This window comes from Mytilus edulis, chromosome 5, assembly GCF_963676685.1.
Source record: "Mytilus edulis chromosome 5, xbMytEdul2.2, whole genome shotgun sequence".
Taxonomy (NCBI): domain Eukaryota; kingdom Metazoa; phylum Mollusca; class Bivalvia; order Mytilida; family Mytilidae; genus Mytilus; species Mytilus edulis.
In genome coordinates this window covers 17,503,114-17,526,900 of record NC_092348.1, presented here as the reverse complement: position 1 = coordinate 17,526,900, position 23,787 = coordinate 17,503,114, and the positions used below count along the sequence as shown (strand labels likewise).

General features: G+C 35.1%; 1 protein-coding gene across 1 annotated transcript; it reads left to right on the top strand.

The window, feature by feature from the left end:
• Positions 1–3,854: 3,854 nt before the first annotated feature.
• On the top strand, positions 3,855–23,787 carry LOC139523127 (uncharacterized). Its single transcript, XM_071316912.1, has 5 exons — positions 3,855–4,051; positions 17,751–17,813; positions 21,202–21,387; positions 21,674–21,701; positions 22,867–23,787. Exons 1-5 carry the CDS (start codon positions 3,979–3,981, stop codon positions 22,931–22,933), a joined length of 417 nt encoding a protein of 138 aa, XP_071173013.1. The 5' UTR covers positions 3,855–3,978; the 3' UTR covers positions 22,934–23,787.

The window sequence follows — 23,787 nt, the reverse complement described above, 5'->3', positions numbered from 1 at the left end:
GATAGACAGCAGGTTGTATACATTTCAAATACTTTTTCAGGTGTATTAAAAGTAAAAACAGGTGTACCTCAAGGGTTCGTTTTAAGGTCCCATATTATTCTTATTATTCATTAATTTTTTGCCTTTGTGTAATCCAAATCATATCAGTGATCTTTTGGCTGATGATAGTACTATTTCTGCATAAGATATTTGCCACTGGAAGATAAGGCAGCAACCATTTGATTTTCTGGGGGGGGGGGGGGGGGGGGGGCTATGGTTTTTTTTTGGAAAAAAAAGTTTTGTTTCCAGGTTTTGGTGAAAAAAATAATTTGTTTTGGTCCCTGAGAAAAAAAAATTGTTTGTTTCACCCTCAGCTGCCACTATATGTAATGCTAAAAAAGTTTGCACAGAAAAAAAAACCATAGCCCCCCCCACCCCCCCCCCCCCCCCCCCCCCCCCCCCCCCCCCCCCCCAGAAAATCAAATGGTTGCTGCCTAAGAAATTAACAAAATGTCTTGCAAAGAAAACTGTATATTTTTGATGAGGTGTCCTTTTATAGTGTATTGTGTGTACAATATTTGGGTTTCGATGGATTGTTGTCTTGTTGGCGTCCATGGGGATGTTTTAGCACTAAAAGTTTTGGAACGTTTTTGGCGTTATAAAATGGACACGTTTCGGCGGACGTTCTTCATCGGACACGTTTCGGCGAGATAAAAATTGGACACTTTTGTGCGAAGGACAACATTGGACACGATACGGCGAAATGGACACGTTTTGGCGAATCGGACACGTTTGGGGGGATGGATACGTTTGAGAGAGTAACATATATATATACACAAGACTCAATATGAAAAGAATTTATTGTCATTGTTACAAGTGTGGACACAGATCTGTATGGATAGTAAATTAGAATAATCAGTGAAATGGCATTTGACAGTGTTAACCCCTATCTGTTATTTTTTCTCAAAAGGAATGGTTAAACTTCAGTCAAAAGTGACAGAAATACCAGATTCAGTACAAAAAAAGATCAAAATGTGTGTGCACTGTTAGAGGGTAGCGATGTAAGAGAACAACAATGGCTAATTAAAAATGTGCTAGCTTAGGCAAATATGAAAATGAATATTCTAGCTCCATATTTTAGCACCAAATAGGCAACAAACATGTAGATGTTAATTCTTGCAGTTGTATTTGAAATTTCAATGGCTAACTACCTTTATTATGCCTCATGAGGCCTAGGCATGCCCTTAATTGTTATTGTACCTTCATTAAATACCCAATCAATTATACAAAAAAAATACATACCAGCATGTTTCAGCTAACCCTAATTTGTAGTGCATACCCAGTGATTCCAGAATTTCTAATTGGGGGTGGGGGGGGGGGGGGGGGGCATTGGCTGCGTAAGAGGTAGCCAGATCTAGTCATGCTTCCGTGATTCCCTAAATAATCAATACATTTGTCTTAGATTCCCTTCAGCTCTATTAAAGTCAGACTGGTTCCCTATAACTAGTAGTTATTAGCTAAAAATGTTTGTATATAAATAAAATAATATTACCCACAACTTACCCTATTTTTCAGCATACCAGCGGAAATACATGTATTATTTCTTTTTGTCTTTTGAAATTTGCTATAAGTTGTGCTAGGGGCAGTCTTAAACATGTACATGTAGCTACATGTATTAAAGGTATATTTTAGGTTGTTTTAAAGCATTATAGTTTATTGTGACTTTTAAATTAATTTAAAGAAAAGCAATAAAAACATGGGTTCTACGTTTTTTTTTCTTTAAATGTTTTAAGTTGGTCCAAGGACATATATAGAGGGAGGATAACATCTTAATAATCCTTGATGTATTAAAAAAATATGTAGAGAATCATTGGAGAAACCACACTGTACACCTTAAACCTTTAAAACTTGTTGATGGATTTTAATGGAATAAATATTTTCTTAAACTTAAATGATCCCCACATTTGTATTTCAAATATACATTTGTATAATTTTGGGAAATTTCAGTCACTCAACAAATACTTGTTATCCTATATGTATATATATATATATAAGTAAAAAGGTTATGGAGCGAAAAAGGTCCTTGACATGAGATATGTTTACCAAAAAATATAATTACCAATGGAAGAAGTAAGACTTTTTGTCTATCCGGCCTTTGTGTTAAATTCTTAATTATTTATCTGGTCGGGAATGCTATCTAAAACACTTATTTCTTCTTCAAAAAGAGGTGTCAGACAATATTTTTTTTATCATACTGCTTTAATTACATTTAAGATGTCTGTTTCCGTTTTTTCCGTTAAATACCAATTCCTCAGAGCAATTGGTACTTTGCGGAACGGAACGGAACGGAAAAATAAATTAAAAAGTTTACATCAGATTCAACTTGATCACTGTATCTAATCATCGTCGGAACGGGCTGTTGAAGGCCTCTTTTTTAAAATATAATTACCGATGGAAGGAGAAAGACTTTTTGTGTAACCTGCCTTTGTGTTAAATTTTTTATTATTGATCAAGTCGAAAATGCTATCTAAAACACATACCACTCCTGCAAAAAAAGGTGTCAGACAATTTTTTTTATCATACTGCTTTAATATTACATTAAAGATGTCTGTTTCCGTTTTTTCCGTTAAATACCAATTCCTCAGAGCAATTGGTACTTTGCGGAACGGAACGGAACGGAAAAATAAATTAAAAAGTTTACATCAGATTCAACTTGATCACTGTCTCTAATCATCGTCGGAACGGGCTGTTGAAGGCCTCTTTTTTAAAATATAATTACCGATGGAAGGAGAAAGACTTTTTGGGTAACCTGCCTTTGTGTTAAATTTTTTATTATTGATCAAGTCGAAAATGCTATCTAAAAAACATACCACTCATGCAAAAAGAGGTGTCAGACAATTTTTTTTATCATACTGCTTTAATTACATTAAAGATGTCTGTTTCCGTTTTTTCCGTTAAATACCAATTCCTCAGAGTAATTGGTACTTTGCGGAACGGAACGGAACGAATCAAGGACGACGTAAGGTCAGTCTAGATATCATAATGCATGACTTGAAAATGCGTTAATTTCATGATAATTTATCAGGACAATCCGACATATTCATCTACAGAATATTTCCCGATGTTATACATTATTACACATTTCACCTGTGAAGATGAGATTAAGTATACATTTGTGTTATTTGTATATGGAAAACCGTAAAACACAGAAATTCTAAAGTTTGTTTTGTTTTAAAGATTTTTCGAAATTTTGATAAATGCCCCCTTTGGATACATTAAATGAAATTCCGTTCCGTTCCGTTCCGTTCCGTTCCGTAAAGTACCAATAGCCCGATTTAAATTTGATTTTGGATGTTTAGAATTTTCGCTGTTCTGGTGGACACGATGTATATACAGGTGAACTTCCTCACAAAGACATCATGATTAAAAAAAAAAAGATACCACCTGAATAAAAGTGAATCACTTCAATGAATGAAAACTTATGATTCCACTCATTGGCACTCATACCACATCTTCGTATGTGTATACTATCCAGTTATAGGGATCTTCCCCATATAAGAAGTACACAATTTGGTCACGCAATGACATGAGAAAACTAAAGACCTGAATTATATAAAACAGAATAAAGGAAAAACTTATGAAATCACCAACAACCACTTAAGTACTAAATTAGAGACTGATTTGGGACAGGCATATAAGAACTACTGCGACGGGGTTAGACATGCATGTTGGAAGCCCAATCCAAACTGTATTGGATCTGAGTCATGATTGGGGAATTCCAACAAAACATCCCATGAAATTATACAATTTAAAGACAAGGCAGATAAAATTAACACGGAAGTAACAGTATGTATATTAAAAGTGAAGATCGAATATAAAGATGTTATCTTTACACTATGTCTATAGAAACAAAATTACGCGTACCTAAACTAATACCGCATCATAGATAATTCGGATTACCGAAAATAGCAATTAATCAAAAACTGTTTATGAATTCATATGAAAATGGTTAGGCTTGGAAGTGTTGGTTTAATTTTAATTTCTTCAACTGTACACGTGATTCTGGTATCTGGTGAGTTGAAATATTTTATATATTATAGATATATTTAGAAGAAAATGAAGAAAAAAAGAATGACTAGTTGAGATGAAATAACATGAAATTTTAGGATGTATTAAATCATGACATAAAATTAGTAGTCAGCACTTTTGTGTTGATATGAATTTTTACTGATATGATCATAACTATAAATTAATACAAGTGAAAAGTTTAGCTAGCTATAAAACCAGGTTTAATCCACTATTTTCTACATAAGGAAATGCTCCTACCAAGTTAGGAATATGACAGTTGTTTTCCATTCATTTGATGTGCTGGGCTTTTGATTTTGCCATTTTTCCTCTGTATTTTTGTTATCTTATTTTTACCTGTTTAACAAAACTTTAAATTTTCGAATATTAGAATTTCTTCCCCAGGAGAAGATGACCTTATTGTTTTTGGCAAAACCTTTCTACAGTTTTGTTCCACAATCAATGCTCTCCAAATTCGTACTGTATTTGACCCTTTCAACTTTTTTTTATTCGAGCGTCACTGATGAGTCTTGTGTAGACATGCACGGGCCTGGCATATACATTTTTCATCCTGGTGTCTTTAATAAGTACTAAAATACACCCATGATATCGCGGGTCCGTGACTGAATTAAAGTGTATAACTATGCGCAAGCCTTATTTTAGTATTAGTATTGTCATCTGATAAAGTCATGCCGATTATAAGATAGACAGTTTTCTCTGCTTTCAAATCTTTCTGTTTGAACCCGTCGAACTGGAACTTATCAAGTATTGATAATATTAATTGTTTGGTGGTGCGCTTGTCAGATGCGGAACGTAGAGATAAGGTAATCGGTAACAGGTGAATATACTATTGGTATCGGTATCGGACTCGACCCGGAACTTCTTAATTATTGGCAATATTAATTACGTGGAAAACAAAAGGGCCTGGAGTGGTGAAATTTTGAATCTACACCTTTGTACTATATTAGTTATATATAAAGCTGAATTCTTTGATTCGTCGTTTTTACGTGATGACGGCTGACAAATTGGACCTCGTAATTTTAGTATTACTAGAAGACACCCGCGAAATCGCGGGCATATACAGCTTGTGAACTGTTGTAGGATGATTTTTTGTAAAAGATATTATGCATGGAGAATAACATAAAAGGTATCAAAAGCCCTCTCCCTTATCCAAAGTCCGATATTTGTTTCCTTCTGTTAAATTCAATTATATTCGTGTTTCTGGCCTACGACCACAATTATTCTTTTCCTTTGCTACACTGCTTCTTTTGGTAAAAGTCAAATCAAATTAAAAATTTGCACCGTTTCAAACATGAAATAAATGTAACTGCTTATATATAGACCATTATTAGTCTAAAACATATGCTTCTATGAAAATCCATCAGTGATTTTGTTTTGAGAGCCTTATTAACATGCCAATGGTAGGATTTGAATCATGTATATACATAAATGACTAATACCGACTAAGGCTAATTTGAGGGGTTGTCGGAGGGGTCCTGATCCCGATATCCCGAGATGCAGAATTTAAAGAAATTCATATCCCGAAATTGAAAAATATATTCTTGGATCCCGTAAGGATCAATCCCAAATCCCGCTTAAAAACACCCGATCCCGACACCCCGAAAAAGGTTCTGCCTCCTTTAATCTCTACCTAACTTTCGTTTTTGCCAAATCACTATTTTCCCTTTTAACAATAAATTTTCATGCCCCAATTATGGGCATTATCTGTGCATCCGTGCGTTCGTTTGTTCGGTCGTCCGTTCGTCCGTCTCGTCCGCCTGTCCCACTTCATTAAAAAAAATTTGGTCGAGGTAGTTTTAGATGAAGTTTAGCATGTTTTACTTATTTTAATATATATGCAAGTGGTATGACCCCTTAAATAGTAAACATTTCAAAGAAAACAGTAAACAGAATCAGGTCCTTTCTATACTAACAGAAATTCCCTGACAGAATACAGAGAGTCTCTATATATTAAAGTAGTATAATCGTAGCTTACATGTAGATAAACGCGAAAAATATTTGTCCCCTCTTAGTAGGTATAATAGTTGTGATTCTTGCGGTCTAAACACCATATTATGGAGAATGCTCTACGATTGGTTGTACTTGTGTCACATGTTTTACTTATTTTAATATATATGCAACTGGTATGAACCCTTAAGTAGTAAACATTTTTTTAAAAGTAGACAGAATACAGAGACTCTATATATTAAAGTAGTATAATCGTAGTTTACATGTAGATAAACACGAAAAATAATTGTCATCTCTTAAGGAAGTAAAATAGTTGTGGTTCTTGCGATCTAAACACCATGATATGGAGTACGCTCTGATTGGCTTATTTATTTTTCATTTTTGTTATCTATCATACGATTGGTTGTATTTGTCCATGTTTCAAACCGGAAGTCTTGTCTATGACTAAAAGTCAGTCTGATGACGGAATCATATCCGGACTCCTTTTTAGTCGTTTTTCTCCCAAAATAGATCAGTCTGAATAATCATAAGAATGGATGACAAATGCGACTATGCATGTTACCTATAGGACACAAAGGCATGATGATTGATTTATTGTGGAAGGAAGAGAAGCGACACCCAAAATGAGGTCTTCTCGTTTAATAGTATAGATAGATATTCCATATAAGAATTGCCAAATTTCGAAGCAAATGAAAGGCAGTATTAACTTTATAGCTTACTTCATTTCAAAGTCCTGGTGAAATCTCCAGTACGATGCAAACTCTCTCGCATCACCTCGAGTAAAAGACGATTCAAGCAATTTTGAGTTTTTTTTTTTTAACCTTTGATTTTTATTATTTTTAACAATTAAAACGTATACATGACAATCATACAACACAATACATATAAGATATGGGTCATTATAAAAAAAAGTGCTAATTTCGAAGAGGTAATATTTTGAAAATGATGTCATTGTTTAAAACATTTAAATGTGTCCCGCTATTCTATAGTATGGTAGCAACGATATTCAGAAATATGCAATGGGAAAAATGAAGAGTTTCTTCAATTTTAACAATTTTAGGTCATCCTTTGATAGAATCGTGTCAATGGTGTTACCAATTCAAAGCATACATTTAGGTACTAAATATTATTGTTTAACATCAAACAACTGTTCCAATTTGTGGTTTAGGTTTAAATTACGACTTATTGACATTATTCATATAGCTGTGCATTCTATTGAAACATAAATTTCAGAATACATTGTCGTAAAAAGTTGGCTGTCCTAATTATGGCCGTTGTAAATAATAAAAAATACACTCAAACTGAATATATGTGAATTGTATAAGATTAAATGATAATAATATACCTACTCCTTTGTACAGGACCTAAAACACTTTCATTTATGAATAACGAAAAAAAAAATGTCGCATTTTTATATAGTAACACCACTGACCCTTCAGTAACTCCAAGGACACAAAAGTATCACCGTTGACATCACATTTCAAATTTTACCTTTATAAAGTATTGAACACAAAGCCAAGATCATCGGGCAAAAGAAAAAGATGAAAAAATAATTCTTGGGCTAAAAAATCTCAAATTATATAACATAACATCCATTACTAAAAATGTCAATAGTGTTACCAAATGGTGTTACCAGCATACATCAGTTTGTGAAAACTGTGTATATGTAATACATGATATTGTTAAAACTTTGTTAAATAAGTATTGTTTTTCATAAATAATATGATGTTTTGCTTGTTAAACATGAAAGAAACACAAAACAATGCTGATTGTCATGATATATTCAGTGGTTACTAAACTGGTCAATTATGGTATTTTATCAAAATGGCTCACCATTGACAGTAACACCAATGATATAAGGTGTATTTTAAGATTCAGTTACGAAACAAGTGCTCCATTCTATTATATATGTTCAAGTGTTACTGGTGCATGTTTCTATAATCAATATATTTCATTATTCAAAGTTAAGGAAATGTTTTCAAAAAATGATTTTCATAAAGGGTACACCATGGACACTATTTCCAATCATGATATAACCTTTTACTTACTTTTACGATTTTTTCACTAAATCTTCAACATAATTGTTTGTTTTCTTTTGCATAACATGCTTACAGGTAACATTGCTCAGGGAGAAACTGTTGTAAATGCCCAAATCTTGCGAAAGATAACTCTTATCCTACTAATTTGTCCTTTGGTTACACCATTGACTTAAAAAATGTTTCCTTTTGGTGAACATTTTTATTATAAAACCAACGTACACCTCCTAAATCATTAAAAAGTGTTTGTATGTATCAAAATGCAATAAAAAGTGATAAATCATAATAACAAAAGATATGAATAATATTCCTATTTCAAGTCTGAAAGGATTTATATATATATAGTAAAAAATAACAGTTAATTCTGGCTATCTTCAAGGGTTTAAGAAAACATTAAGGATGTTTTTATAACATTTCATACTGTAAAATGTATATTGTGTATCACAAAAAAATCATATCTAACATATGCAAGTGTTACTTTGATATATTTTCATGTCTGTGACTTAAAAAGACACAATAATATAGTTTTGCATGTTTTTTATAATGACCCATATATGCAATAAAATTGAGAATGGAAATGGGGAATGTGTCAAAGAGACAACAACCCGACCATAGAGAAGACAATGAAGAAGGTCACTAACAGGTCTTCAATGCAACGAGAAACTCCGGCACCCGGAGGCGTCCTTCAGCTGGCCCCTAAACAAATATATATACGAGTTCAGTGATAATGAACGCCATACTAAACTTCAAATTGTACACAAGAAACTAAAATTAAAAATAATACAAGACCAACAAAGGCCAGAGGCTACTGACTTGGGACATGCGCAAAAATGCGGCGGGGTTAAACATGAGTAGTAGGGACGGTTCAGTTTGAGGCACCCCCAAAACACAGGGCGCTAGGGCGCTGACGTCATATGCGCATGCCCCGCCCCCAATATTATATATGGGCATATACTAGCCCTAATGACGTCAGCGGAAGTAAGGAAGATGAGTCACGACGGATGGACGCAGGTCATATTTGGTCATGACGCGGTGCTATGACCATATATGGAAATTATGACCATATTTGGTAAGAACCTTATTTTCACTCAAAATAAACATACATGACCATATATGGAAATCGACAAAACAACCTATGACCATATATGGAAATCATGACCAAATTTGGTAAAAACCTTATTTCCGTTGAAAAATCAAAATAAACATACATGACCATATATGGAAATCGACAAAACAACCTATGACCATATATGGAAATCATGACCAAATTTGGTAAAAACCTTATTTCCGTTGAAAAATCAAAATAAAATACATGACCATATATGGAAACCGACCAGATACCCTATGATCATATATGGAAATGATGACCAAATTTGGAAAAAAACTTTTATTTTCACTAAAAATCAAAATAAACATATATGACCATATAAGGACAGCAGGTCACGTGATCGTATCGAGGAACGTTAACTCTGGTACAAAACAAGGGAAGCAACTCTGTATATTTATATCTCGTGGAGTGACAATTCAACGAGGCAAGGTCACGTGATCGTATCGAGGGACTCTGATGCAAAAAAGGGAAGCAACTCTTCATGATGTGAACATCAATCACCGATTAATCGTATCGTGTTCGGGGCAAATAGAAAAAATACCAATGCAGATGTCAGTTTCATATATATTTATTACATTCATTCGTACAATGCAAGCAGTTTGTCGTCGTTACTCATCAAGTCTCTAGACGAAAAATCTTTCACAATGTCTTCCATGCTAATGTTTCTATATCTCATCTTCACGAAATGTACACAATAGAGTCCGCACGTATCGGATGATCCCGGTTGCACTTGAGTCGTACTGAATCTGTATTGAGGTCCATTGGCGATGAGCACGTTCCTGAAGCGACGAAGGTAATACTCCGGAGAACGTCCGAACGAATCGAAAAATTCGACGGGTCCCTCTCGCGGGAAGTGGAACGCCACCCAGTGAATGCCCTTGCCGTCGCAGTCGTCCTTGTTGACGACGAAACTGCGGGGCCTGTTCGAGACTTCATCCGGCAGTTCATCGGCACAACACACGGTCGCCGGCAGGTCTTCGAGATAACACTCCAGTTCGTATCCGTAGGTTCCCTCCACGCCGTCGTCTTCCGTTCTGCATCGTTTGGCGGATGGTTCTTCGCCACAGTCCCTCTCTTGATGGATCTCGAGTCCCCGGGCGTGCGCAAAAATCAGTCCGCATGCGCGGCAAGCCATCAGGTCCGATTCGCTTCCGACGTCTTCTTCCCCGAATTCCATGGTGTTCGATTCGCTTCCGGTGAAATCGACGTCTTCGTCCTCGGCTTCGGCGTCGTCCTCGCCTCCGCCCAAGACGTCGCTACGTAATCTCAAGTGTTCTGGTGTAGCGGCCTTCAGATCCACCAAGAGGTGTCTCTGACTCGGATACATCTGTCTACCTAGCGTGGCGACGGGCTGGCGATCGACTGGATTGTCGAAGAGGACCAGGTAGTGACAGTTTCTCCTCTGAGTCGGATCCTTCCCGAAATACAGGTTCTGATTCACAGCTACCACCGACAGGTTACGATGATGCGATCCTTCCGTGAACAAGTCGTTGATGCGACGGTCTTTGGCCGAGGTCGACATCAGGTCGTCCAGCACGAGTAAGTTTCTGGTCCGTGCATCGAAGAAGTGATCGGCTTCCAACTCGGTCGGGATACCGCGAACGAATTCCACGGTGGGCACCACCGTCTTTCGAATCTCGTCGTAGAGGGGTTGCCATCGTCGATACAGCCAGACGATCCTCTCCGGTACCGGGTTGCACGTGGATCTTCGCAATGCTTCCTTCACGAAAAACGTCTTGCCGCAGGAGGTCGGACCGGAGACGATCATGGTGAACGGGTGTTGAAAACGAAAACTTTCTTGCGTCGCATTTTGCGGCGGCGGCGGCGGCGGCGGCGGCGGCGGCGGCGGCGGCGGCGGCGGCGGCGGCGATGGTTATAAGAGGAAGAGGATCGAATGCTGAATCAAAACCATGGACGAGTTTTACTTATTCGTCAATAGTGGAGACTCGCTCCAACTTTTCCCCCAGAATAGAGGAGGACAGTACAGATCACACTTAATGAAAGGAACGTGGGAGTGTGCTCTGTTGGAGATGACCTTTGTACCGGCTTTTGAAACGTCTACGCAGAGGATGTACGTGTGTTGCGATCTGGTAAGGGATGAATCTTACGTCAGAGACACTTACCTGCCGCTGCTTCAATCCGTAGTCATCAGAAATGAAGAGACCACGGAGATAATTTTCGAGAGACCGCTCTACCTCGCGTCGAGCGGAGGCGAGATGGAAATATTGGAAATCACCTTGAGAGACGATCGACTTCGCGTGTGCCGTTGCAAAGATGATCACGTGTTCTGCTTGCTTCATTTCCGACAAAAGTTATAAGAGGGAAAGTTCCACCCTTGAAGTGAGGATGGAGTGTCCTAGCTGTCAAAGAATGTTTTCGAGAAGAGATGTCATGTTGAGGCATCATCGAAATAAGCATGGTACTGGCGTACCACCACCGCCGCCGCCGCCGCAAAATGCGACGCAAGAAAGTTTTCGTTTTCAACACCCGTTCACCATGATCGTCTCCGGTCCGACCTCCTGCGGCAAGACGTTTTTCGTGAAGGAAGCATTGCGAAGATCCACGTGCAACCCGGTACCTGAGAGAGGATCGTCTGGCTGTACCGACGATGGCAACCCCTCTACGACGAGATTCAAAAGACGGTGGTGCCCACCGTGGAATTCGTTCGCGGTATCCCGACCGAGTTGGAAGCCGATCACTTCTTCGATGCACGGACCACAAAACTTACTCGTGCTGGACGACCTGATGTCGACCTCGGCCAAAGACCGTCGCATCAACGACTTGTTCACGGAAGGATCGCATCATCGTAACCTGTCGGTAGTAGCTGTGAATCAGAACCTGTATTTCGGGAAGGATCCGACTCAGAGGAGAAACTGTCACTACCTGGTCCACGGACGACTGCGACGGCAAGGGCATTCACTGGGTGGCGTTCCACTTCCCGCGAGAGGGACCCGTCGAATTTTTCGATTCGTTCGGACGTTCTCCGGAGTATTACCTTCGTCGCTTCAGGAACGTGCTCATCGCCAATGGACCTCAATACAGATTCAGTACGACTCAAGTGCAACCGGGATCATCCGATACGTGCGGACTCTATTGTGTACATTTCATGAAGATGAGATATAGAAACATTAGCATGGAAGACATTGTGAAAGATTTTTCGTCTAGAGACTTGATGAGTAACGACGACAAACTGCTTGCATTGTACGAATGAATGTAATAAATATATATGAAACTGACATCTGCATTGGTATTTTTTCTATTTGCCCCGAACACGATACGATTAATCGGTGATTGATGTTCACATCATGAAGAGTTGCTTCCCTTTTTTGCATCAGAGTCCCTCGATACGATCACGTGACCTTGCCTCGTTGAATTGTCACTCCACGAGATATAAATATACAGAGTTGCTTCCCTTGTTTTGTACCAGAGTTAACGTTCCTCGATACGATCACGTGACCTGCTGTCCTTATATGGTCATATATGTTTATTTTGATTTTTAGTGAAAATAAAAGTTTTTTTCCAAATTTGGTCATCATTTCCATATATGATCATAGGGTATCTGGTCGGTTTCCATATATGGTCATGTATTTTATTTTGATTTTTCAACGGAAATAAGGTTTTTACCAAATTTGGTCATGATTTCCATATATGGTCATAGGTTGTTTTGTCGATTTCCATATATGGTCATGTATGTTTATTTTGATTTTTCAACGGAAATAAGGTTTTTACCAAATTTGGTCATGATTTCCATATATGGTCATAGGTTGTTTTGTCGATTTCCATATATGGTCATGTATGTTTATTTTGAGTGAAAATAAGGTTCTTACCAAATATGGTCATAATTTCCATATATGGTCATAGCACCGCGTCATGACCAAATATGACCTGCGTCCATCCGTCGTGACTCATCTTCCTTACTTCCGCTGACGTCATTAGGGCTAGTATATGCCCATATATAATATTGGGGGCGGGGCATGCGCATATGACGTCAGCGCCCTAGCGCCCTGTGTTTTGGGGGTGCCTCAAACTGAACCGTCCCTACTACTAACATGTTTATGAGATCTCTACCCTACCCCTATACCTCTAGCCAATGCAGAAAAGTAAACGCATAACAATACGCACATTAAAATTCAGTTCAAGAGAAGTCCGAGTCTGATGTCAGAAGATGTAACCAAAGAAAATAAACAAAATGACAATAAAACATAATAACATCAGACTACTAGCAGTTAACTGACATGCCAGCTCCAGATTTCAATTAAACTGATTGAAAGATTATGTCTTCATCATATGATTATCAAGCACAATCCTTCCCGTGAGGGGTTTGGTATCATACCATCATAACATATATGAGATGAACATAACCCGTGTCATGCCAACAACTGGTTTTTAAATAAATGTGTTTAGTTCCGATGCAAAGAACCTACAAGTGAATCAATATTAACGCCAACATATGCAATCTTTAATGACCTGACAACAGTATCGTAACTATATTCCTTCTTAATACTAGTAAGTCTATTTAAAGGTTTTGTTAGCTTCTGAGGTGAATACTGAAATTTTTGTGCTTTATAAAGAATATTTCCATAAAATATTGGATGTGAAATACCTGAACGTATAAGAAGTCTGCATGTTGAGCTATATTTGCGAATGATGTCCTTATACCTATGATGAAATTTAGTAAATGTTTTGACTAGTTTGTGATATCGAAAACCCTGGTGTAATAATTTTTCAGTAATACATAAATTTCTCTCGTTAAAATCTAAAACATTGTTACATACACGACCGAATCGTACAAGATATATAAACACCGTAAGATGGTGACAAGGGAACGTCACCATCTAAAAATGGATAATTAACGAGAAATCATCTCTTTTATCATAAATTGTAGTATTAAGCTTTCCGTTAATGATATAGATATCAAGATCGAGGAAAGGGCAGTGGTCATTGTTGGTATTAGCTTTATTTAAAGTAAGTTCAACAGGATAAATTTCTTTAGTATACATACTGAAGTCGTCATTATTGAGAGCCAAAATATCATCCAAATATCTAAAAATATTATTAAATTTGTGTATCAGATGTTGTTTCGATGGGTCTTTGCTGATTTTTGTCATAAATTGTAACTCATAGCAATACAAAAACAGGTCCGCAATAAGTGGTGCACAGTTAGTCCCCATTGGAATTCCGATAATCTGGCGATATACAGAATCTCCAAAGCGAACAAAAATGTTATCTAGTAAAAATTCAAGGGCAGATATAGTATCAAAGCATGTCCAATTGACATAGTTTTTTTGTTTATTGCTACTAAAAAATGACCTAAAAGAGTTTGAACATATATATTCACATTCTGACTTTTTAAATGCCCATTTACTTAGGTGTGTGAGTTTTTTCTTAATGAGGATGTGAGGCATGGTGTATATAGGGTAGAAAAATCGAAACTTTGAACAGATTCAAAATCACCAATATAAGCATGCAATTTATCAAGTACTTCCAACGAGTTTTTGACACACACAAAAGTAATTAATTCCACTGTTTTCGAAGGCCTTATTTGAACAATTAATTATCAGGTTTTTGATTGTACCAAGTGTACTGGTAAGAAGAATAGATGATTTAGTAGTGGAGCAATGGCTTGAAGACGAAATAAATCTATGTTTGTAAGGTGTTTTGTGTAGCTTCGGAAGCCAATATATAGTTGGGACTTTCATTATTTTTGGTTCTGCTTGTAAAGCGGTAGCTAAAAGTTTATGTTTGTTACAGATGTCGTTTTCTGAAAATGGAGTCAGTTGGAATGTTGGTGAATTGGTGATTTCTTTTTGTAGAACCTCAATGTAAAATTTACGTCAAACAATTATAATATTATTAGCAGCTTTATCGGCCGGGACAAAAACAAATTCCTTGGCTAGTTCTTTTAGTTTAATATGTTTGATACGCGAAATAGGGTAATTGTGGTTATTGTTAAGAGTAAAATGTTCTTTAAAATGTTGAATACGTATATCAACTATGTTCATTACTGAATTAAAAAAAGAGTCCAAAGATTTTTTGTCAGCCTTTACACGTTTTATCCATTTCAAACAGTAAGTACTGAGTGAATCGTGGATGATATTACGACACTCATTCCAATTAACAATTGACGGGGGACGGTATTAAGGTCCTTTTCTGAGCAAAAATATACCGGCGATATTTACAAAATTAAAACCTTTATTGACATACTTTATTTTAATAAAATGTTTTTTTATGATCTTCAGGGCGATCAATTTTGGGAAACAGTTTAGAATAACAATATGCCATTATAATTTGAACGATTGCATAATTAGGACTGCTATATGAAATTGTGTTGCAATCCTCTAAAATTTTATTCAACTTATTAATCGGTAATGAACAGAGCTTTGTTAACAGATAGTGTCTGCCGTTGTTTTTTGAAATAGAAATTAGGTCCGAAATATTGGTATGATTGGTCCGAAATTTTCTGTGATTGCGATTTTGTCTACGACCATGAGAACGTTTTTTTCGAACAGTTTTAGAAACTATATCCAAAATGTTCACAGAATCGGTTCTTGATATATTGCCAATTCCCATGATATTATCAATAAGACCGAGAGGGTAGACTGTCTGTAATTTTTTGATCCAATTTAATTAAATTATTTTCCGTGATCGTACAAACTTTGAATGAGATTCACCAGGCTGCATGCTTATTTACTTCTTCCAAAGGTTGAACTGCTAAATATTTAATAGGGTGATTGTGCTTCTTAAGGTGTTGATAAATGATACTATTGAATTTATTTGGTCTTTTAACGATACAGATGTTCTTGAGTGCGTTTAGATAAATATCGTCCAGTTTCACCTACGTACTAAATACCGCATCCCGGTTTGTTTCATGTGAGTAAAGAAATAATACTGTTTGTTTTTCAAGTTATATCAGTTTCAAAATTTAAAGAAAATGTGCAACCATTAAACGCGGACCTTGCCGTATTGTTGGTGGAAAGACGGGGACATGTAAGTCATTTTTTGGCATGACGCTTATCGATAGAAGGGTCATAATCGTCTTCTCTATACCTTATGTTCCTAACATAGTAACACTTCTACCAATAGACAACTAAAACACAAACGTATGTTTGTCGACTAGCTTGCTGCTTGTGTATATTCTGAGCTGCCGAATTTTATTAAACAAATATGTACAAACAGGTCACATCAATACACATAACAAATTGTGGCAATCATAATGACTTCATATATCTACTACTAATATCTAATATCTAACTACTTTTAGAAACCTGTGTCCGTTTGCCAGATGCCAGGCGAAACCCCAAGTGTTGGACCGCACTTGATATAAGAATGTTCAAAAAACATTTAAGAAAACATTTAAAAACAAAGAATCTGCTATCAGTCAAAAGACTGCGGCTAAATGAAAAATAATTTGAAGACAGAAATGAGTCTGAAATAACCAAATCCGATTACGTTTGTATAGCCATATATACCACCTATATATCATAACGAAAAGTTTTAACTTTAATGCTAATTTGAACATACTTATATATAAAAAATATTTAAAGAACTTTCTTAACGTACAGGTTAAAACATTTGATGTTCACTCAAGCAACGCAGGGCTAGAAATGACCATATATACACCTATCCTTTAACACAATATTTTTTTTTTCCCGCCCAAAAAATTCATACGCCTTCGAACTACTACGTGAGAAGACAATTAATTCCCGTTACACTACGTGCCACGGAAATTAGGAAATCAATTCATCTTAAATGAAAAGACGACTCAAGCCATTTTAGTGTTGTTTATTTTTTGCTATGTGTCAACAAATTAAAGAATAGTCTTACTGAAAAGATGGTATTTTCAAAGATTTATTCTGTGTACTGGGATAGATTGTATTAACAGCAATACTATGAAATATAAAAAAAAAACTCATCGTAGATACCAGGATTAAAATTTCATATTTACGCCAGACGCGCGTTTCATCTACAAAAGACTCATCAGTGACGCTCGAATCAAAAATGGTTAAAATAGCAAAATAAAGTACGGAGTTGAAGAGCATTGAGGACCAAAAATAATAAGATTTTGTACAAAGATATGAAGAAAACAGTCACATACGATAAATTGGGTAAATTTCCGGTGACGCTTAAGTCGGTATCTACGGTGACAAAAAGAATGTGCGGTTAACACGTTTCTGGACCTCCTTGGCATGAATCCAATCCATTTTTTTTTGTCGATGTTATGGTATCTTTTGCCATTTATGTTGTTAACGTTTGAGTTGGTTGAGTGATTGAGGTGTGGGTTGTGGGATACTCAGTTGATCAAGTCTGACAAAAGCGTGCCATTGTGCCCTGTGAAGCACCCAAGTTTCATACATGATAGTTTGGTAATTTATCAGTTAACCCCAAGTGTCTCCGTGAAATGAAAAAGGACGCAGGACAATTAAGCGGGGGAAAAGCATGAAACATTGTAGCGCAAACGTTAGAGCTCACACTGAAAAAAACCACCGGTTTAATCCGATCACAACTACATATAGACTTACTTGGTTACGGTCGTGGTACTCAGTTTCAATGGAATCATGGCTGTGTCAGATATAATTCATTGTCTTATATTTTAGGTTTAGTAAAAGATGTCGAAATACTACATGCATCTACAACAGACATAGTACATGCCAAGAACGGTAAATCATTTATAAAAAAAGTTTCGAATTAAGACACCCCCTTGTTTTACTCCGATTTGAGAATAAAAATTTGTAGTAAGCACATAATATATAATTCACTTTTATTGTATAATATATCTCTCATGATTGCATTACATTTACCACATATATCATATTTTAGTAATTGTTTTTTGTTTTTGTTTAATCAACAAAGCAAGCAATTAGATAGATCTTCAGCTTTAGAAATCGGAAAAAAGTATGCTGATGACCATGTTTCTGGTATCTTCCTGTAATAAATATAACAAATCAGACACGGAAATCATTGCATTCCTCTTTCAGCTCTCGAAATACATGCAAAACAACACGAACTATATTATTGGAAAATACATTTTTAAATGTAATAAACTGCTGAATAATTCTAACCAAATGACCACTGAAGATAAACATACACTTAAAACGTTAAGTATTTTTCTTATCCAGAGTTTTGAATTGAGATCCACAAATTCTGTAAATGGCTAAATCTCTTTTAGTTTATCCATATATATTTAAATTAAAAAAAAATTAAATTTAAATACACATTTCTCTATCTATGTGTATGCATATTTCATCTATTAATATGTAAATGCTTATATATGCATTAATTAACTGCAGTCAAATCTCTAAGGTGCTTATCATATTCTTGCAATTGTAAAAAAAAATTATAATTATATACATAAATATCTAGTAATTGGTTGCTGTGTGTACATGGGAGAAAAATACCCTTATATCTAATCAGTTGAGGCTGCATTTCATTTTTATGCAGCTCAAAACACCATATATGTTTAAAGGAGAATAATCCTTACAGAAGTTGATTGTCTCTCATATAACTTTCTCTTCCATGTGCATGCAATAACTGTTCAGTGTTCTATTGTGATGTATTTCATTTTATTATTTCATTGTTATAACAAAAATCATTGTAATCATTGTATGAAATTTAAAACCCGCATGGGTTCATAATTGGATTAATAAAGTATTCTTATTCTTATTCTTATAGGCGTACATAACAGTACGGCTATCCAAGTTTCAGATTCGTTAAAATTTTGAAGTTGAAAAAGAATTAAGACACAAATTCCGAAGATTTTCTGAATTATCACCACATTCATATGAAATTGACAATTTTACTTTTTTAAATATCATCGCTTGTCCAACAATTTACAAAACTGTACAATACATTCTATGTTAATAAATCAGTTATCGTTCCTGAAAGCAGAAGTTGTATATATATATATGTCGTGTACAAGTTGCGATTTTGTACAGGTTATAACATGTACAAAAATATTGTACATGTTATAACTTGTATAATGCAAAAATACAAGTTATAACATGTACAAAAGTACCCCATACATGTTATAACCTGTACAAAATATTGCTTAAAAATGGTTTTAACTTGTACAAAATCAAAAAATAAGGATAGTTTTCTATTATCGCAACAGATGATATTGACCTCAATAACATTTTCATAACTTTTTATTATTCCTTCATGTTAGTGTGTTTGTCCCTTTTTGATACAGTTGGGTCAATATCTTTAATTGTTTTTACATAGGCGGTAATGGTAACGTTTTTTTCCTGGAGCTCAGTCCATATCGTAAACTTGGATAGCTCTTTAGTTAGCTGTAACATTTTCACAAATGTGGTTAAATTTTCGGGGTACAAAGTGAGATTACTTTTTCCGTAAATTAGCATACCTCGAACATCCTTTTGTGATGTGGCTCCTTGTGTTAAAATATCCACTTTTTAACACAATAAGTTCTTTGAAAATTTAATACTTTGAACACATTTTATAGCTCCATAGTTTTTACACATTTATTCTATATTCCTCTACTTTCCTAATCACCACAAATGGTTAAGTTCAGTCATTTGTAAAAATTAGAAACATATCCAATATCACTACACAGAGATTTTTTCTTTACACATGACTTTTGAGTTCCTCATTTTGAGGCGCATTAGGGATGTTGTCCCAGTTAATGTCCAGGGGTCGGTATTACAAAGCATTCTTAAGACCTGTCATAAGATATATCTTAGGACATGTCTTATGATCTCTTATGACTATCTATGGACATATCTTTATTTGATGAATTATAATTGTGAGTGTCCACTTTGAAAGCATTAGTAAAATACTTTTATTCTAGATACTAAAAGACATAAGAGGATAGTCAGGATAGATGTGTTTACAAATAAAATTGAGAATTGAAATGGGGTATGTGTCTAAAAAAACAACCTGCCCGTGGAGCAGACAACATCCAAAGGCCACAAATACATGCTTTCAAAGTAGAGGATATATATTTAAAACATATCAAAATGACATTCGCCTCATGCAATGATCTTATAGTTTATAAACAAAAATTGAGGTATAAATTTACATAAGTCATGTTGTAGGCCAAAAATGTTGAAGAGTAGATCCAAAGATATTGATAATGAAGCGTGGTCCAATGAAAACTATTTCAGCTCTCTCTTACTTTTACAGAGTAAGCATATAAGACATTGTTTTAGTGTTTGCACGCTATAAAATCGAGAGGGAGGAGTATTTCCCAAAATTATTAGGAATCGTTCTTAAATTTTTTGGAAGAATTTAGTTACTAGTATCTAATGTAATTGTCATTGAGGAATGCAAGCTTTTAGTAAATAGTTTCACACTTATTTAAGCCATGATGGACTGCATAAAACATACAATTACATGAAAACACATTTTGCCAACATAAGTCATGAAACATATATTTCTGAAACTTTGTGATCATTGTCCTCTACAGAAAAAGACACTTTCTGGTCTATTTATTGTTGTTCTTTATGCATTGGTGAATTTAAATGTATATTTTACTTTATTTTAAATTTTGTACAAGTTAAAACCATTTTTAAGCAATATTTTGTACAGGTTATAACATGTATGAGGTACTTTTGTACATGTTATAACTTGTATTTTTGCATTATACAAGTTATAACATGTACAATATTTTTGTACATGTTATAACCTGTACAAAATCGCAACTTGTACACGACATATAGACATCTCTTGCTAAAGTAATATGCTTTTCAGAATAAAAAAAAATAACAAAAATTTGCGATTTCGTACATTAACGTTTAGAGAAAACGTTCTCAGTTAAGAGTAGCTATTATTGATGGTGTTACTAACAAAACTTACAGAAACACTAGTTTTGGGTTGCATATACTAGTATTTGGTATTTATCTATAATTGTAAATTTGAAAATCAAGATATTTTCAGATTTGGGCGATCAACAATTTCAAATTTCAACAACAGTTTGGTGTCGAAATGATATATTTAATATGATAATTAATACCCACCGAAAGATTATGGATATTCTATAAATATACAATGTATATTGGGAAACCTAACAACCATTATTTTTTATTGTAGAGACAGCCAATAATTTCACTGGTTTGGATAATATAAATAGACCAGGTGTAGACACAGATATAGAAACATCTTCTTCATTGAAAAGCCTAAAGTATTCACTCATAGACATGCTTATAATCGGTTTCGTCTGCATCACCACGACCGCCATGTTATCAGTATCACTAACAATATTGTACTTTAAATACGGTAGGTGTATGTTTTCTTGATTTGACAAAAAAGAATGAAACCAACATAGACGAACTACGATATTCGGCTATGGTCCAAAATATGAAAATTTTCATTTGGTTTTAAATACCTGATTTTATTACAATCAAGGTTTCAATAAGCACGATAAAGGAATATAGCTGTAGAGCATGGACTTATGATGCAGGTTCCCCTTTTATATTACAAAAGACACCAAAGCTGAGCATGTTTTTTAGTTATATATTTCGCTTGGTTGCTAAGCTTTATCCATGATTTTATTGTTTTTCAGTTAGTAAACAAGAAGAACCGGAAGAAAAGTAAGTTTCTTAATCGCTACATAGCGCCGGTAATCTTTACACTGCGCTGGTAATCTATACACTGCGCGGGTTATCTATACCCTGCGTCGGTAATCTATACATTGCGCCGGTTGAAATATAGTTCATACAGAATATACTGAAGTTTTAATGATACTGAATTTAGTGTAAATCAAAGTCAAGTAAGGATCTTATATTTCGGGGTAAAATTCCGACTATAACCAAAGGTTCTGACGAACGGAATGGGTCTTACCATCTAGATTAAAAAAAAAATTGAGACAATAAAAAAATGTAAAGACAGAAAACGTCACTTCTTTACAAAAAAGACCAGTAAAATAAACAATAAATCTCTATTTGTTTTGGGCCGTCTAGAGCACGGGCAGTTCTTTATATCTATAGTTCCTGTGACATTTTTCTTGGCTTCACGAAACTTTTGACACGATACTTTACAATATTAATAAGGGCACTGCAAGTGTCATTGATCGCGTGTTTCTTCACCTTAATGTACCGTTGATATAAGAAATCTTATCTGGAGCACAGCTGCCGACCGTCACCATAAAAGTAACCATCGTTTTTCTGATATCTTGTGTAATTTTCGTCATTTGTTGTTATAGAGTAAAAACGTTACGCGAAAGACACCAAAGATATCGTAAAGATTCACTTGTTAAAGCACTGGGGCAAACATGAACAAGAGTGTATTCGCTCAAATGTATCGCTGTTTTATTTATCATTGAATACATGTTGAAATTAAGTCTGCAATATGAAGATTTTACTACAACATTATCAATGTTCTAAGAAAAGGATGCCAGATCATATGAGCCATGCCAGACAGACATCTTCACCTGACAACCATTTCATACACCAACTTTAAACGCAAATAAAATCCATGAAAAACGTATTTTTGTCTTAAAATGATAAATCTCCCATGACCAATTCCTAGTTTTTTTCTTCAAACTGAGATGTTATAGCATGTTACATTAATTTCCATTTGATTGATATATACTATCCATAAGCTCTGAAAATCTGTGACATAGCCCACGTTTACTGTAACATTATAGCTATGCTTCTAGATATTGTTTACATAAACTAGAATTATCCTTTACGGGGTTTGCATAGTTTCATTACAGAGAACTTGACCATGTCTGATAGCATCTGGTTTATTTTACAGGATTAGATCTTATGAAGACTTGCACTCGGCCTCGTCGTCAACAGCTGGATATGCCAATGTAAACTGATCACATCTTAGATCATCTTAGTGAGCAATCCTACTGTACGAGCAGAGTTCATTGAATATTTTCCATAATAATTGAATTCATACAAGAAAATTGTCTATCTGTTTTTTTTCACATACAACTGCATAATATCACAATACATTTTTGTATCAAGTTTGACATAGGAAAACGCACTTTTGCTGTCTGTCAAAGTTTTTTGTTTATAGTTGTTTTTGCTGCATCAGGCCGTTGATTGACTCGTTTAAATTGTTTTAAATTTCGTCAGGTTGGGGGTTTCAGTATCCTTGATATGGTGTCTTCCTGGAAAACCTTCATTTTATGAAAAATCTATTCCTGATCCCCTTTTTACCTGTTACGCGATAGACATTTGCGCTCCAAACACTATAAACGTTTGCGCTTTAAATTGTGATACATCTGAACTAAATAAACCAGACATTTGCGCTTTTTGCCTATGACAGTTTGCCTAGCATCTTCTCAAAACAAAGTAATGGAAAGATGCTCAATTATTATTTGAAAGTAATCTGAACAAATAACAATATCAGAAAGAAATATTTGGATAAACGATAAAGTTTTCGGACTTCACATTTAGCATATCTCTAATGTATTGAAAAACTGATACAAATCGTTTGTATGCATCCGGAAAAAAAATTCGAAGACAAAAATCACAACAGACATATAAGGAAAACTGGTAGAAACATTTAATTGTACATTCAACCACGATTTAGATCATCATACTATCAGCATTAAGTGTTTGATGTTTTCATTTTTGTTTATTGATGAATGTGATTTATGATGAATTTGTTATATTATTTTATCACCACTATAATTGAATCGTATCAATAAATGTTTATATTCAA